Source organism: Centropristis striata, chromosome 1 (assembly GCF_030273125.1).
Source record: "Centropristis striata isolate RG_2023a ecotype Rhode Island chromosome 1, C.striata_1.0, whole genome shotgun sequence".
NCBI lineage: Eukaryota > Metazoa > Chordata > Actinopteri > Perciformes > Serranidae > Centropristis > Centropristis striata.
This window is the reverse complement of record NC_081517.1, coordinates 26,160,186-26,178,231: the sequence shown is the minus strand read 5'-3', so window position 1 is coordinate 26,178,231 and position 18,046 is coordinate 26,160,186. Positions and strand designations below refer to the sequence as shown.

General features: G+C 38.5%; 3 protein-coding genes across 6 annotated transcripts in view; all 3 read right to left on the bottom strand.

The window, feature by feature from the left end:
• add3a (adducin 3 (gamma) a) overlaps positions 1–18,046 on the bottom strand; it is a 153,417-nt gene that overhangs the window by 59,951 nt on the left and 75,420 nt on the right. The gene's annotated exons all lie outside the window — the stretch shown is intronic.
• On the bottom strand, positions 1,186–8,791 carry LOC131974118 (uncharacterized). 2 transcript variants are annotated; one of them, XM_059336272.1, is made up of 8 exons: positions 8,538–8,791; positions 7,927–8,025; positions 7,665–7,817; positions 6,239–6,295; positions 5,985–6,077; positions 2,690–4,739; positions 2,270–2,425; positions 1,186–1,884 (listed from the first exon to the last, which is right to left on the bottom strand). In XM_059336272.1, exons 2-8 carry the CDS (start codon positions 7,993–7,995, stop codon positions 1,661–1,663), a joined length of 2,802 nt encoding a protein of 933 aa, XP_059192255.1. In that variant the 5' UTR covers positions 7,996–8,025; positions 8,538–8,791; the 3' UTR covers positions 1,186–1,660. The 2 variants fall into 2 exon arrangements, with proteins under 2 accessions (XP_059192255.1, XP_059192263.1); XM_059336280.1 differs by having other exon boundaries at positions 7,927–8,548.
• LOC131974156 (N-lysine methyltransferase KMT5A-A-like) lies at positions 11,102–16,126 on the bottom strand. 2 transcript variants are annotated; one of them, XM_059336345.1, is made up of 4 exons: positions 15,642–16,126; positions 14,928–15,087; positions 11,880–12,072; positions 11,102–11,600 (listed from the first exon to the last, which is right to left on the bottom strand). In XM_059336345.1, exons 1-4 carry the CDS (start codon positions 15,775–15,777, stop codon positions 11,484–11,486), a joined length of 606 nt encoding a protein of 201 aa, XP_059192328.1. In that variant the 5' UTR covers positions 15,778–16,126; the 3' UTR covers positions 11,102–11,483. The 2 variants fall into 2 exon arrangements, with proteins under 2 accessions (XP_059192328.1, XP_059192336.1); XM_059336353.1 differs by having other exon boundaries at positions 11,102–11,597.

Here is an 18,046-nt window from a genome sequence, read left to right as displayed (position 1 = left end):
CTGGGAAGATCAAGAACACGCTGGAGGGATTATATATGTCACCTGGCCTGAGAACACCTCGGGGTCTCACAGGAAGAGTCGGAGAACGCTGCTGACAGGGACGTCTGGAATATGCTGCTTTGTGTGCTGCTCCCGCGACCCGGCCACCTAATAAAGCCAATTTTTGTATACTGCATACTCATGATAGCAAAAACAGTGCCTCTGTGGATCGCTCCAGCTTTGCTCCCACGTGTAAGCATCACAGGCTTCATTTAATGGTGTAAATATTGCTGTAATGCGGTTCTGCTGCTAGATTTTCAACAATAGAAACGACAGAGAAAACATGTTTATGTATAGTTCACTGTATGTATACCCTATGACGCATTGCTGCACAGCTTATCTTCACCTGGCTGTTTCAAGGAACACGCACACAGACACAGACACACAGACACACAGACACAGACACACACACACACACACACACACACACACACACACACACACACACACACACACACACACACACACACACACACACACACCTACTTACTTAAGCCCTCTTTGGGGGCGCACACTTAAACACCCTACTTTTGAGAGCACTACTTTCTGAATGGTTTAGAGAGATGCCAGCAGGTAGGATGTATCACTGGGACTACCCTGATTATGAAAATCACCTGAGATTTTAGTTTCAAACAACTTTTGTCCAAATAAATTTTAACCTTGAGATTGAGGACAAATAATTTTAATGTCAATTTTGGGGGCTTCAACTGTACACAGATACACAAACTCACAAAAATCACTTTTAGGTGCCTCAAATTCCTTTGGGGACAAAAATCTATGAAAGTAATTTGAACATGTATGTTTGCTATGTTTAGTTATGAGAATATTCAACCTTCAAATTCAGTCTCAACACTGTTCCTGAGTAGCTCTTGACATATCTAAAGAAATGCATTAACTTACTCTTATTTAACTTATTCAATATAAACGAAAACAACTGAAGGACGATGGCTAAACTAATGGCCAACCCTTGCCATACTAACAAGTTTTATATTGACAGGACTATCCCCGTGCCTAGCCACAACAGTTGGGTTTCAACAAAATTCTGTAGGAAACACCTTGTTCTAAATAAGATCTAGACTGAATATATTAGCCACATTGGCACCACAATCAAATCTGCATGAAAATAAATCACCCAACAAAATAAGGTATGCTGTCAAAATGTGTTTTACTAACACAATGCATGAACATCATGTACCAGAGCCCAACAGAGGAAATGGAAAGTCTTCTAAAATTACAGATTTTCCATAGGAGTCAAGAACTTGGCTGACAGTGACAGACTGACAGTACAGTCGTTAGTTGACTACGAAGCTCAGAGCAACAATTTCTGTGGCATACAACATATTAATGCCATTAGAAACATACTAATGGCTACATAATTGGCCATTTAAGTAACAGGAAGGGCCAGTCTCAAAGTGCTACTATTCTGTAAACCGAAACAGGTTCAAATAACAGGTATGCTTCAACTTACAGTATACATCAAACAAGTATACTTTACCAGGGTACACTTTAACAACAGAAGAGTTCAAGATTTTGTCCATTAGCTCAGTAACAAGCTGAGTCTATTACTTCCAAAAGAGAAATATGAACTTAACAATGATCTGAAAAGCAACATAAAATGTTCTTATTGTTTAGCACAAGCCTTTCTCTTCAAGGCAGTGATTCGATTTCTGACGTAATTTTTTACACCAGTCCAGTTGCGGTCTCTCAGTGCATAGGGCTCTGCATTGATACACCGAAGACAGTCAATCTTCTGCGGTACCTTGCAAGCGTGTATGAAGCGCATCATGTGTCTTTCAACAGCACGCACCTCACTGTCATCCCACTTACGTTTAGAGTTATCTCTATCTGTAAAGAAAAGAGAAAAGGGGATGTCAAGTTACCCTTCTGTCAGTACCAATGTTAAATGTGCAAGGACAACAGAGGTCAAGTGACAAACAATGGAAGACCATAAATAGTTGGTTAGTTATAAGTTAAGAGTTTTAAAACGAAAAGGCATCATAGTTTGTGATTTTAAATTACATGTAAATTAATTTAAACTTATCTGAGGATAATATGAATGAGTTATGTTAACTACTTTTACTAATTATCCAATACTACAACCTGCTATAGGACTGCTACAGCATGTACTGACTGAGTACAGTGCAGATTCTGTCATCATACCCAACTTTGGGGTTTGACTGGATACATTACTGTCACTTAGTACAAAACATGAATCCTATCTGAATTTTACCTTGATTGAGAGTGGCATCAGAAGAAGTGGGGAGAAGGGCAGATGTCACCTCTGCCTCATGATCGTCTTCAGCTGTGGTGTCCGTGGCTGAGTTGGCGGTGGCAGGCTCATCCTCATCACTTGATACGTCTGGTTCTTGTGAACACTCAACTCTTTCTGAAGTGACAATGTAAGAAAACCAAAAAAAAAAAACCCTTAGGAATAGTAGCCTTAAGATTAAAACTCAGAATGGACTTCCTGCATTACTTAAATTACACATTTACACAAGTAGTTTTGTATATTAATATTATAGATAACATGATTATACACATTTGCCAATGAGGAAAAATACAGAGCAGTGATGATGCATTTCTCATGAGACAATAGCCATGGCTCACATCTAACCTTAATATAATTGTACTAATATACACACATCCATACCTTCAGGGTCAATCTCAATGTCGTCAAGGGCTTGACCTTTATACTTTGAGAGGGTCCCCTTCTCCACCGCCAAAAGCACTTTGCTCATTTTGGCGAGCTGTAGTGTTCCCTGTGGCAGGCGGTAATACTGCCTGTGCACACGAATGTCGTGACCCAGAAAGTCTGCAAGTTGGTCTGATTCATTTTCTTGAAGATTGAGTACCTGTGACATTGTAGCGATGTGCTTTCGCAGCCTTGTTGATGTTAAGACCTCTGGATTTTTAGCACCACTCTCCCTTGCAAACTTTTGGATGCATTCTCCCCCTCTGTAAGCAGACAAAGCACCTGGTCTAGCAAACATGTAAAAGTTCTCTTTGAGGACTCCACACAACTCACGAGTTTGAGCTAGGAGCTCCATGGCTGAGAGCATTGATGGCTTTAGCAGCACAGGGACTGCTCTTCCTCGTTTTCCCCGGATTTCGACTCTGGTGAAGAAATCACACATCTTCTTCTCAAGAGGGGTGAGACAGGCCTCCATGTCCTTGTTGAGTTCTGACTTTTTCCTCGCCATGAAAGTGGCAAACTCCATCCTGGACACCTCTCCTTCTCTTCTTCTGTTGAAAATGATCACCTGTGCCAACGTCACTTTGGCAAGTGTTGCATAGCTGTTTGCAGAGGGAGAGAGTTTCATCATTTTTTCAGCAACATCTTTAACCTTCTCCATGTGAGAGTCCAAACATTTGACGTCTTCAGTGAAAGGTAAAATTGGAGGTGCATTCCACTTCAGCTCTTTCATAGTGGTTGTTGCGCCTCTGGTTATCAGTGCCTTCCATCTGAAACTTTTAATGGTCTTGAATTCACGAGCATATTCCACCAGGGTGTTGTCTCTGTTGACTGTGGACAAATTATCAGTCTCTACTAGCTCGCAAAGTACACCCAGACTGTGGCCAACTTTTAGGGCTAAGGAAGGTGTGAGAAATGTGTTGTTCTCTGGGTTGTACCCAGCCAACTCTTTCACTGCAGATATCACACTGCTGAAGTTGGATGGGTAGATGAGTTCCTCTGCTTTCCGAATAGAAGTTTTCTTCTGAGCAACTACTAACAGTCGCCCAAGTTCTCGAAGTCTTTGTCTTATTAAGTCATGTCTGTTCTTTCTTGACCCGTTTAGATCAAAGAGGTGTTGTCCAAACTGCAGTAGAAGTTTGTCATTTTGGATCGTCCGAGTGACCTCATCATAGGTCATGCAGGAAATCACACTCTTCAAGCCCTCACTAATCTCATGAACAACAGCAGTTTTAAGGGCACATTTGGATCGAACTCGCTGCTTCCCAGTCCTGGATTCATCATCGGTTTCTCCCCGGGCTGGACAGATTTTCATGTGCTTCCACAGAGTCCTCTTGGCATAGAGTCCTTGACAATGAAAACAATGAATAAAATCAAAAGCAGATCTAGCTTTTCGAGGTCTGTAGCAGGCCTGGAGCTCTCCAGCTCCCTTACTTACAACACAAGCATTATAGGCAAAGTTTCCACGCCGTCTCAGAATATTTAACGCATTGCGTCTCTCTTTTGAGTTCTTCGGATATAGAAATGCTCTGGCAACCTCTTCTACATTTCCGTGCACAGCTTCCAGGTGTCGTGCAATTTTTGAAAAAGGCTTGAGGCAATAGAGACAGTAGTGTCTTTTGTTATATACTCGACGACTTTGAGACTTTGAGGGAGGGAATACTTTGATTGAGTCCGAAAGATGTTGGATTCTGCTTTTCTTTGGAGTGTTCGAGTTGCTCTTCTCCGAATGAGGAGATGACCTCTTTCTCTTCCTTGGAGTGTTGGAGTTCCTTTTCTTAGGGCTGTCTGTGGTGGGTTTTTTTACGGGAGTTTCAGAATCAATGGCTTGGCTTGTTGAAGATAAAAGGGGATATCGTAGAGACAGCAGAGGCTTTTTTGCAACTGGATGGAGTTCTATGTCCTCATCAAGCTCAGAGGAACTTCCTTCAGAGTCCGGAGCGTAGTCTGAGTCATTATAGTCTGTGTTATCGGATGAATCAGGGGATTTTTCCTTATACCTAGGGGCCTTGAGGAAACAAAAATGCAAAGGTTGTTGCACTGTGTTGATGGACTGCACTTTTATTACATAAACTTTCTCTCTTTTAGCTGTATATGGGAAAAATAAGGCACATTTACCAAATTTTATTCAAATAAAAGAGATAATTCACACATCAAATTGTACACTACTGTTATGACTCAGGGTGCAACAGTACAGGTGTTGATCCTGCACCAACTGAATATAGACATCATGGTCTGATGTACATATTCATACAACGAATACACTTGGCTGTCAAATGGCAAGAGAATTTGTGAGATTGTTACCATTCTGAACCATACTCCTCACGAGTAAACTGCAGTAATGTGCCTCAAAGCTGTTTTCCAGCCATTTTTAACGTAAAAAGCAAAAGATGACACAATAAATGAATACAAAGAAGACGACACTGTTGCACTATCGCTAATTCACAAGAGACAGTGGAGCTGGAGGACCCACCCACTGCTTTCAAATCAGCTCTAAGGGAAAGGGTGCTGGGCTGGCATTGTTCGACAGTTATTTCTGAGTGGAAACATGTCAAACATGCTAACACATAGACAGCATCACTAACGTGTCAAACACTGGAACAAGGTCATAAATAAATAATGAACAATATTCCTGCCATTTTTAGGGTAGATTCTAGATGTGAAAGGAGGCAGGGCCAAAGGAACTTACAACTTAACTTAAATTACATTTATGTTTGTTTTTTTGTTTTTGTTTTGTAAATCAGCCCTGCATAAAAATCTGACATATGCGAGTGTGTATGTTCATTGCTTAATGCATTCCCAAACAAGGTGAAGTAGCTACTTCTCTTGTCTCTTCTTTTTGAAGACTTTAGGTTTGCCATATTTAAATCAATGATCATCAGTTGATAGTTAATGCAGGGCTTAAATAATTTACATTTTCCATGGTTTTAGCTAAGTTTGGTATCAGCCTCTATAATCCGAAGTCATTTGCTTGCTCTTGTTATTGTATTTAAAAGGCAATTTATTTAATAAAACATTTCTGAGATTTTGTGCTTTGTTTTATTGTCTTTTAAATCAAATTTAAAAAATCAAATTTTTAAGTAGGTCGAAGAGAATAACTGCACTACTGTCAGTTAAAAATTGTTGAACCAAACTCATTCTAAACCGTGATGTTTTTATAAATGATGCCAAATGATAACACTGATGTTATCCATGTTGTGGAAAACTGCTGAAAACCAAATAACAAGCTAATGTTACAATGCAGTAGTGTCACCTTTGTTGTTGCTGCTGCTGGCTCTCCACTGTCCACTAGATCACTGGCCATTGTTGATTCATCCGTCGATGAAGAGTCTGATGAGGCTAGTGTCTAAAAAGACAAACCAAACATTCTATTTGCAATATTCAAATTCAGTTTGACTTTACAAAAAGGCAGATGAATAGCAACCCTTTCAATGCTATAATAATGCTCGATTAATTAAGAACATGTGAGTGATTATAAACATGGCCCCCAGTCTAATGTGAACATACTTGAATACCATCATGCTCCTCCTCAATGGCATCATCCAAGGGAGATTGTGAAGTCAGCTGAGGAAAAGATGTGAGAAAAAATGAGAAATCATCTAAAGCAAACATGATACTCTGTTCAAGTACAATAACAAAACTTTCAGTAATATTAAACCAATTGTTATTAAAATAAACATTTTGATAATGCCTTATTCTCACTAATGTCTAAAAGTAAGCAAGTCATAAAAGAAGGCACAGTATCCTGTCTCTTAAATTCTGTATTTCTATAGCTGTACATAGCTATAAACATGCATTACATTGAAGTGAGGAAGCTGCATTACATTTACAGCCATGGTTTGCAAAACCATGCATCTGCTGGCAGATGGAAAATAAAGTGCACTAGAAATAAATAAATTAAGAAACATAACGTATTCATCTAAACATTCCACAAATCTTGTGCTGGTAATTTCTTTAAATAGTTGTCCTAATTTCAATATTTTGTGCCAGAGTAGGGCTGGGCAATAAAACGATATCCATATCACCCAGCCCTATGCCAGAGGTATTTTGCCAATTTGGAATTGGGGCCTGAAAATAAAAATGTTACCAGTTGACAGACAAAAGTTTTAATTTCAGATGTTTTTTCTATCACTGCTTATGCATGTTCACAGGTGCAATTCATGAGTACAATTTGGACTTATGGCTGCTGTAAATCATATATTCTTATCAAAAGTGTTGAATAGTTCCAATAGTCATCAGTATTATAGAGTGTTTGGTCAGTAAACCATGTATCTCTCTCTCTCTTTCTACGCAGAAAAAAAAGGAAAAAAATGTTCTGGAATCCCATCGCACTTAAACCAATCAAGACTGAGAACTCATAAGGAGGCAGTCTGGTTTCCTTGCTGAAGCCACAGAAAGCAGGATCCTCCTGTTCTGTGTCTCATTTATAAAACATTGCACAGGATCCATACTAAAAGAGCATGTGCGCCCAAAAAACGTAAATGACATGCCCTAAAAAGAAAAGTAATCAGATTTTTAAAACGGTGCCTATACATACTGGCACTCAATGTTCTCTTTATTTTAACAGTCCAGCTGAAATTGTGTGCACGTGGATCAGCCTCATATTTTGCCCTCTACACACCCAAATTAAATTGGTCAAAACATTCAAATGGTCCAACTGAGGGGAAGACAAGAAAATAAATCTCTGTATTTTTAGGCTCTACACTGATATACATTTGGTATTATTGAGTACTTAATTTTTAATTGTAGGTCAAAGCCATATCTGAGATTACTTTTGCCAAGATTACTTTTAATGAAAACAGACTGATCAAAATAAAATGCAAATGGCTGCCTTCCCTGTCCCTGGCAAATATATAAACCGGTTTGCAGTGACTCTCCTAGTAATACACATGAGGAAAAGAGTTGGGCAGACAGCAATGTTCACATTACTCACAAGAGCATCCAGTTCTGCCGGTTTCTGAGCCTGCCGTGCACGCTTTAACAGAATCGTGGTATGTTGTCTATCTTTAGCATTTCGCTGCTCCTCTGCAATTTTATGTCGATTGAAGCATTCCTCATGGTGCCTTCTCAGTTTTGCCATTCGACACTATGAGGACAGCAATTAAATTAGATAAGACCTTGGTCAGCAAAGCAAATATTACCTGGAAACACAACACTTAACAGTCAAAAATGTGCAATAATGTAATAGCAATTACATTGAAAGATGAAAAGTGGCTGGTATTTGCCCCTGGACTGCTGCTGTTGCAGTTGATCTTATCTTCCATTGGAGATGTATCCACAGGACCAGATAACAGCTAAAACACAAAAAGCATGTGTGCATGTGAGTGAGCACTCTTTGACCAATGTATCAAATCTTAGACCCTATGCACTATATGAAGGAAAAAAAACTGGTGGTTTTAGGTTGACAACATAAATTGGTATGGGTTTGGCTCTAGAATATTGTACTATATCGCTGGTTATGCATTGCAATGTTTTGTTGGGGTGTTCAAATTTATTCGAACGAATTACAGGTAATTTTAAATTTGTTCAAACTTGATTTGTTGATAAACTCACAGCCCTAGTAAGAACACATATAGTGGAATAATCAAAGGTCGATATAAACCCACTTAATAAAACAAGAGCCTTTGATCTGCATTTTCAAAAATGAACCTATTTAGTGGGCTTTATGTCACATCTGGTAACATTTTAACTACTTAGTGTTAACAAGAGACGTTCAAGCAAGTTAAACTTAGTTTAGTTTGTCAGATTACCAATACCGTCTCATCCCTGAGGGATTAAGTAGTCTATGCAGTAATGTGGCTCCTACCTGAGGTCTGTCACTCTCATCCACAGTCTGCTTCCAGACTTCAGGTGATGATTTCTGCTGGAAACAGAAACAGGATACAATTTAAGAAACCAACAAGACTTAAAGTTTGAACTTAAGTGTGTGAGGATGTAGGTGGCTCCATTTATGTCACGTCTGGGAACATTTTAACTGCTCAGTGTTATGAGACGTTCAAGCAAGTTAAACTTAGTTTAGTTTGTCAGTCTAGACATACTTTTGGGGTCGTTCAAAACACACACACTTGCTGACCAAACCCAAGTGGGGACGTCCGTTAGATGAAACCTTTAGACACCAGTTTGTCAGTCTAGACATACTTTTGGGGTCGTTCAAAACACACACACTTGCTGACCAAAACCAATTGGGGACGTCCGTTAGATGAAACCTTTAGACACCAGTTTGTCAGTCTAGACATACTTGTAGTGTGGTAATTGACAGACAGAGTCCATCCCAACAGCAGACACACAGACATGAGAAGTACTTATGGACACAGACTACTTGGGCTACCATAAGAGAAGTGCTGGGAGGTAACTCATGCTCACTGACCCACTATATACAACACAGATTACCAATACCGTCTCATCCCTGAGGGATTAAGTAGTCTATGCAGTAATGTGGCTCCTACCTGAGGTCTGTCACTCTCATCCACAGTCTGCTTCCAGACTTCAGGTGATGATTTCTGCTGGAAACACAAACAGGATACAATTTAAGAAACCAACAAGACTTAAAGTTTGAACTTAAGTGTGTGAGGATGTAGGTGGCTCCATTTATGTCACGTCTGGGAACATTTTAACTGCTCAGTGTTATGAGACGTTCAAGCAAGTGAAACTTAGTTTAGTTTGTCAGTCTAGACATACTTTTGGGGTCGTTCAAAACACACACACTTGCTGACCAAACCCAATTGGGGACGTCCGTTAGATGAAACCTTTAGACACCAGTTTGTCAGTCTAGACATACTTTTGGGGTCGTTCAAAACACACACACACTTGCTGACCAAAACCAATTGGGGACGTCCGTTAGATGAAACCTTTAGACACCAGTTTGTCAGTCTAGACATACTTGTAGTGTGGTAACTGACAGACAGAGTCCATCCCAACAGCAGACACACAGACATGAGAAGTACTTATGGACACAGACTACTTGGGCTGCCATAAGAGAAGTACTGGGAGGTAATTCATGCTCACTGACCCACTATATACAACACAGATTACCAATACCGTCTCATCCCTGAGGGATTAAGTAGTCTATGCAGTAATGTGGCTCCTACCTGAGGTCTGTCACTCTCATCCACAGTCTGCTTCCAGACTTCAGGTGATGATTTCTGCTGGAAACACAAACAGGATACAATTTAAGAAACCAACAAGACTTAAAGTTTGAACTTAAGTGTGTGAGGATGTAGGTGGCTCCATTTATGTCACGTCTGGGAACATTTTAACTGCTCAGTGTTATGAGACGTTCAAGCAAGTTAAACTAAGTTTAGTTTGTCAGTCTAGACATACTTTTGGGGTCGTTCAAAACACACACACACTTGCTGACCAAAACCAATTGGGGACGTCCGTTAGATGAAACCTTTAGACACCAGTTTGTCAGTCTAGACATACTTGTAGTGTGGTAACTGACAGACAGAGTCCATCCCAACAGCAGACACACAGACATGAGAAGTACTTATGGACACAGACTACTTGGGCTGCCATAAGAGAAGTACTGGGAGGTAATTCATGCTCACTGACCCACTATATACAACACAGATTACCAATACCGTCTCATCCCTGAGGGATTAAGTAGTCTATGCAGTAATGTGGCTCCTACCTGAGGTCTGTCACTCTCATCCACAGTCTGCTTCCAGACTTCAGGTGATGATTTCTGCTGGAAACACAAACAGGATACAATTTAAGAAACCAACAAGACTTAAAGTTTGAACTTAAGTGTGTGAGGATGTAGGTGGCTCCATTTATGTCATGTCTGGGAACATTTTAACTGCTCAGTGTTATGAGACGTTCAAGCAAGTTAAACTTAGTTTAGTTTGTCAGTGTAGACATACTTTTGGGGTCGTTCAAAACACACACACTTGCTGACCAAACCCAATTGGGGACGTCCGTTAGATGAAACCTTTAGACACCAGTTTGTCAGTCTAGACATACTTTTGGGGTCGTTCAAAACACACACACACTTGCTGACCAAAACCAATTGGGGACGTCCGTTAGATGAAACCTTTAGACACCAGTTTGTCAGTCTAGAAATACTTGTAGTGTGGTAACTGACAGACAGAGTCCATCCCAACAGCAGACACACAGACATGAGAAGTACTTATGGACACAGACTACTTGGGCTGCCATAAGAGAAGTACTGGGAGGTAATTCATGCTCACTGACCCACTATATACAACACAGATTACCAATACCGTCTCATCCCTGAGGGATTAAGTAGTCTATGCAGTAATGTGGCTCCTACCTGAGGTCTGTCACTCTCATCCACAGTCTGCTTCCAGACTTCAGGTGATGATTTCTGCTGGAAACACAAACAGGATACAATTTAAGAAACCAACAAGACTTAAAGTTTGAACTTAAGTGTGTGAGGATGTAGGTGGCTCCATTTATGTCACGTCTGGGAACATTTTAACTGCTCAGTGTTATGAGACGTTCAAGCAAGTGAAACTTAGTTTAGTTTGTCAGTCTAGACATACTTTTGGGGTCGTTCAAAACACACACACTTGCTGACCAAAACCAATTGGGGACGTCCGTTAGATGAAACCTTTAGACACCAGTTTGTCAGTCTAGACATACTTGTAGTGTGGTAACTGACAGACAGAGTCCATCCCAACAGCAGACACACAGACATGAGAAGTACTTATGGACACAGACTACTTGGGCTGCCATAAGAGAAGTGCTGGGAGGTAATTCATACTCACTGACCCACTATATACAACACAGATTACCAATACCGTCTCATCCCTGAGGGATTAAGTAGTCTATGCAGTAATGTGGCTCCTACCTGAGGTCTGTCACTCTCATCCACAGTCTGCTTCCAGACTTCAGGTGATGATTTCTGCTGGAAACACAAACAGGATACAATTTAAGAAACCAACAAGACTTAAAGTTTGAACTTAAGTGTGTGAGGATGTAGGTGGCTCCATTTATGTCATGTCTGGGAACATTTTAACTGCTCAGTGTTATGAGACGTTCAAGCAAGTTAAATTCATGCAAGGCTTTAAGGCATCAAAAGCTGGATACCACCCAACTCTAGGATACATCATGGAAAGGCACGTTACATTCATACTCAAACAACCAAAATAAATGGCATCACAATTTAACTCAAATGCTGGTGTACCTGTTTGCGCCAAGGCCAGTCTGCATCGCCGTAGTTGTATGTTACTTCTTCACCTGGGGTAATGTCTTTTATAGCAAACAAGCATAGGTGTGGCATCCCAACAATATCAATAGTTTTCATCTTGCAGTTAGGCTTTCGGTTGTCATCGTTCACCAGCCTTCCAAGCGACTTGTCTTCAACTGATGCATCAAGACTTAAGAAAAAGAACAATAAAGTTGAGACCAAAAGTTGCTAACTTGGTTTGTATACAGTGTTCAGCATAGTAAGACAGTTAAAAAAAACGTAAAATTTGGATAAAGAAAGACTGGAGAGAAGGGAAAGTTTAATTCAACAGCTGAGCAAGCCACTGAAGTATGACATGAACCTCGTGCTGGGCGCTGCGATTTTCTCAGTTTTACCATCAACTGGTGTTTTTTTTCGAGAAGGATTATTGTAGAGATGAAAGCATCACAATATCTGTTACTGGGGCTGATTAAATGAAGATTTACACTATATTTCAATTTTCGGGTCAAAGACGAGACGTCTCAATTTCAGGGTCCGAAGCATATTTATTATGTAATAAATAAATAAACATTTTAAAACACTACATTATGTTCTCCAACTCACTCCTCTTTACTTACTTATATCATTACCTATTGTAAGAAATAAACATTTAAGGCGCTATGGTGCTCAAAAGTACCAAAATGTCCTTCCTGAGTAACGTCCGGGCTTAAATCTAACTATAAAAATTTGACAAAATGGCAAAAAAAATTAAGAAATATATACATAATCTACTGTGGTGTTGTTTGCAATAATACCTACTAATACAGTAACAACCCAAGGCTTTTTTACATTTTTACACAAGTAATACTTTTGTCCGCATTTTTGGATTTCCCTAATGTCCTCACTGGGTAACAGACATTGAAATTCCACCATTACCCATAAAGCATTTCTGTAGTCATTTGACCAGCTACATCATAATCAAGAAGACTCTGATGCACCCAGACAACTTCTTGAAAGGTCAATAAGTCTCTCTTTAAATGCTGATATTTGGACCTTTTTGGTCACTGGTGTATGATGTCCTAAAATCATGTGTCTTTCTGGATAACGCTTATAAAACATATGCTGGTTTTATTATTTAAAAAATGGCTTTTCCATGTGAAATCTATCATTGATGTGATGAAGACTACGTTATGTTTTAGTTATCTAGGCCATTGTTTGGCCAAGTTTTGGCGGGAAAATAGCTTATTTGTCCTCCCTGGATGACAATATGTCCTCCTTGGATAACGAAGATCTTCTGTTACCCAGGACATGTCCTCTGTTATCCACAATGGACATGTTGATGAATATAGTATTTTATTTCGTATTTTGTCAGTTTTTAAGCATCAAGTTGATATTGTAATATTATATTAATAATAGACTTATGTGTGTCTGATATTTTATGATGTTTAGTTGTATTTTTTCTTCAATTCATGATAGAAACAGTTAAGATTTCCTTCTTCTTCCAAGTTTGAACTATGAACATGTCCACATATTTCATACTACATGAACACTTTATACAGTACATCCCTACATACATCAGGTCCTACTCTTTCTGAAAATTTATGAATTTACATAGTGAGATCCTCAGTTTTGAGTTATGAAGATTTGTTTGGAGCCTAGCATTAAAATTAATGTTAGGCCTCATTTGTGATCATTCAAAAGGCAGAGTCGTTAACCCCCCGCACACAATTTATGAAATGCCAGCAAAATTAATTTATGAAATGCCTACATTTAACCCTCATACCGTCCTCAAGGGTCAAATTGACTCCATCTCTTTCTTTCTTTCTCTTTCCTTCTTTCTTTCTTTCTCGACCTGACTTGTCTTCTGTTAAACGGTCAGTTCTGTTTTTGAAATTGAGATTGAAAAATCATTTTTCAAATATTTAACAGTTCTCAGTGTCTCTCCCTTTGTACTATGTATGACTGTTGAAAAGATATATTCATGAGTCGTGAAAAACTTTGAAATCTTGCAGTACGTCATTCCTGGATAACAACATGTCACTCCGGGTAACAGTGATGCAGTGAAGTAATCTAACCTAAAATGTAATATTATCTTACACAATCAGGTTTTCTTGAGTTGAGGATACAATGACAAATATTTTTGCCTTTACTGTAAAGTATTCTAATACATTTTCCAGTTTTTTTCTCTTTTTGGCATGAAAGATTGTACGATCAAGAGCACCTAGTAAGCCCATTCCAGTATAACTAACCAAATATATCGCAAACATTTTTGATAAAACTATGTTTTTCTGAGCAGTAATTGTTTGTTTAACTCTAAAAATTGATATCTATTAACTTTTATAAGCTAACAATGGTAGAAATTTGAATTATTTTAAAATCCATTCCCGTTACCCAGGAAGGACATTTTTCATACATTTTGCATACAATCCACAAAAAATACGCAAATTTTATTCTTAAAGTTATTCTCTGTTGTTGAGTTGTATACAGAACAGTCTAATAAACATAGAAAGAGCTTAAATAGGCATTTTTAGACACTGTCATATATTTTCACATTTTAAATCCTTATTCGTCTTTGACCCTTTCACCTGACAAAATGTACTTTATTTTAGAGTGAATATCCATTTTACATGAGGCCAGTGAAGACACAGAACTCTAGAATCCAAGTGCTCGTGAAGTAACCATGTTTAACCATCAAATGTCTCATTTGAGTTTTCCTGGGTAGAAAACTGTACAGATAAGGGCTGGGCGATATGGCCTAATAATAATATCATGATAATTTCAGGCATTATCACGATACACCATATATACCTCAATACTTTAAAAGCTCCTCTAAAGCATTTCAAGAATGTGTCATTCGCACCTTTTGATGCATACAATGACACCAGTATGATGGTTCAAGTCGTCCCTGCAACATTTCTCCACATTAAACGTTCCTGTTTGTAATATATTCAGTGGTTTCTGTGGATTTTTAAAATGTAATTTGCATGGAAAAAGGGGGAAAACTGCCCATGTCATGCATTCCTACGGATTACACCTGCAAGGAAGGGCATATTCACTCTTACTTACCAATAATTTTTCCCTTTCCACTGAAAATCAAACAGGAACACTGCTTCTGTGTCATCATAGTGCCTCAAAGAAAGGGGGACGTCCTGTTTGAGAAGTTTGCCACGGTATTCAAGCACAAAATCTCCTATTCTGAAAGCCTCAGTAGCAAAAACACCCCGACCTTTAAAATAAGGAAAAATAAAACACCATATCAATATTTTTCATCTACTACAGCAGCATGCCATATTTTAAATCAGAATCTACTGTTCTGGGAGCTATAGCAAAGCTGTGCAACAATATTGTGTTAGATGGTGGGCCATCAGCAAAGTCTGTGTGTGCCTTGGAAGTTTTCAAAACCACAGAGTATTACTAAATTCACAATTATATAACAAGTAATGAATGGAAGTGTGGACATTTTTTTGATTACAAGATGCATCATAATGCAGACATGAAGACTCTGCATAGAGACAGGGACCTTGTAGCAAGAAAAAAATACAGGGTGTGCAGCAGCATTGGGTGGAGTTATTTCTCTGAGCATCTGATTCATTACATGTATGTACAGAGACTTTAACCAAATATTACCAAAATGGCTCAAAAATACTGCATAATCCAGCTCTCCCAATCCACATAGACTTATTAACAAAGTTACCTTAATAAATGAGATATGCATCAGATGCAGTGTTGACTTAACAATAATAGAAAAACATTAGATAAATCAAAAATACAAAAACTAACCTTTGTGCAGATTGATAAAACGCTCTTCGAGTCCAGCCTTATCAATTTTCAGCTGAATGTGTTGCTCTGCATCTTGTTGTGGAGTGACTCGTTTCTTCTTCCTCACTCTCTCCATTGAACTTCCAATGTTAGCCATCCTACCTGTTGGAGAGAATACTTATCTATGAGACTCACTAAGATCAGATTCTCAGTTAACTAACATTAGTTTCATACATGTTTGGACATCATTTTGTATTGATACCATACCTAAACACTAAAGCAGACTATCAACCCTCATAATAAAAACCTCTTAAAAAGCAAATGCAATGTGAAGGTCATTAAAGTATTAACCCTTTTCTATCAAACACATTGCTTATTTATATTATACACACAAGATATGGATATATTAAAGTTATTTATAGATCCCCTTTAAAATCTGACAATGTACAGTCCTGGAACACAATTTCAATTAAATAATTGGAACAATGTGTTTTCATTACAATACACTAAACACATTGGCTTGTAGCAAAGTTTAAACCACACCTGATTGAAAAGCTTAGTGCAAGACCCTTCAAGAAATAACGTTAAATAGCGGATCATTCTTATCACTGCAATCAGCAAAATCTACTCAAAATTCAATAACGCATCCCCTCCTCGAAAGACTGTATAATTAATTTTTTTTTAATCACAAACTGTAATAACATTCACAGAATAAGGCTCACCAAGACTGGCGCTAATCTGTGCGCTTTTTTTCTCTCCAAACTAAGTAGTGCACCTGTGTCCGAGACTCACTCTGCTAGCTCACTTCACAATTAGCCTGCATAGCTAATGCAGCTATGATATGCTGCATTACCTTTAACTGTCAGGACCAGGATCTTTAATACAAATGGCGACAAAACTCTTTGGCCTTAACTTGCATGCTGCAGTGACAGGTAATCTAACTGCTAAACCCTGCTACGAACTCCAGCACCACCAGCTCCCACTACTTAGCATTAGTTAGCTAACAGCAGGTGTTACGGCCATTAGCGCTCAAGCTTAAATGTCCGGTCATCTGCACCAATTCAACAGAAACTAGTAAGCAGCACTTTTTTTTATTTATTTTTTTACGGATGTCAGTCATTAAACGGCTGGATGTTGGCACACTGCACAAAACCCTGTTGTTTCAATAAAACGTTTTGCTTACCTTAAAATGTTCCTCCTCCATGGCATCCTGCTGGCAGTCTGTGCGACACTGACCATGGCACATGCGCAGACCTGCCGGGAAGACACGCACGTGCTACCTTTCGGAAGTGGGGGGGGGGGGGGGGGGGGGGCGGGCGGGGGCGGACTTTACAATGTAGTTTTGCTTATTGGAGGCGGTGTTAATCTTATTTTTGTAGTCGTGTGTGGACTGAATGGTGCATTATATGAGTGTTTTACACTTTAGTCAGTGGTGACTATTTTTTATTGCATAAGTCACAAGAGTACAGACCTTTTAGAAAATAGCTATAAAGATATAATAATAATAATAATAATAATAATAATAATGATAATAATAATAATAATAATAATAAACATTATTATTATTATTATTAGTAGTAGTAGTAGTAGTAGTAGTATTAAGTTCAACTACACTCACAAATACTGCTCACCCAGTATGCAGTATTGTTTACAATTTTCAGAATACTGAAACTCATCCAGCAGTGCTATATCCTACCCTGTATAGCATGTAGCATATTGATAATTAGGGCCTATGTTATCAGTAGTTTATTAGAACAGTGATTAAAGCAGTCGGCTTGATTTGTAATATAGAAGTCAAGAAAAAATTGTTTCACTTCCATTCACCTTTAGTTAAATCAAGATTACATTATAACAAAAAAGACAACAAAAGATCAACTTTGTCACCATACCGTAAGCTTTTACTGCTGTTCAGAAAATGGAGTTAATACATATAATAGATGAATAGAATAGATTAAGTCTGCTGAGGAAAGACAAAAATGAAGGATGCATGGTATGAAAACATAATACCTCTATCCCAGAACATTTGGATCCATGTGACTCTAAATAATGGGGAAATATATCCTGATATTGGTTTTGTGAAGAAGGTTATTATGATTTATTCCAAACCTTAGTGATCTGTTTCACATTAAGATACTGCAGATACTGCAGCTAACAAGTTCTTCACATTTAGACATACATTATTAGTTCTATACTCAGAGTTCAAGGCTCTGTTGTTGTCAGTCATTATACAGTGTTTGTCTTTGTTTTTGTTCCCTCAAACTAAATACTACTGACCAAAATCCACACCTAAAATGATGTTTATTTTTGATAAAGCAGGAACGTCAGTAAGTTAATTAACTCTAATCATTTTTGTATCAACAAAAGGCTGCATACGCCTTTTTAAACTATTTTAAAATGGTTGTTTGGGGGCACTAGGGTCCAAAGAA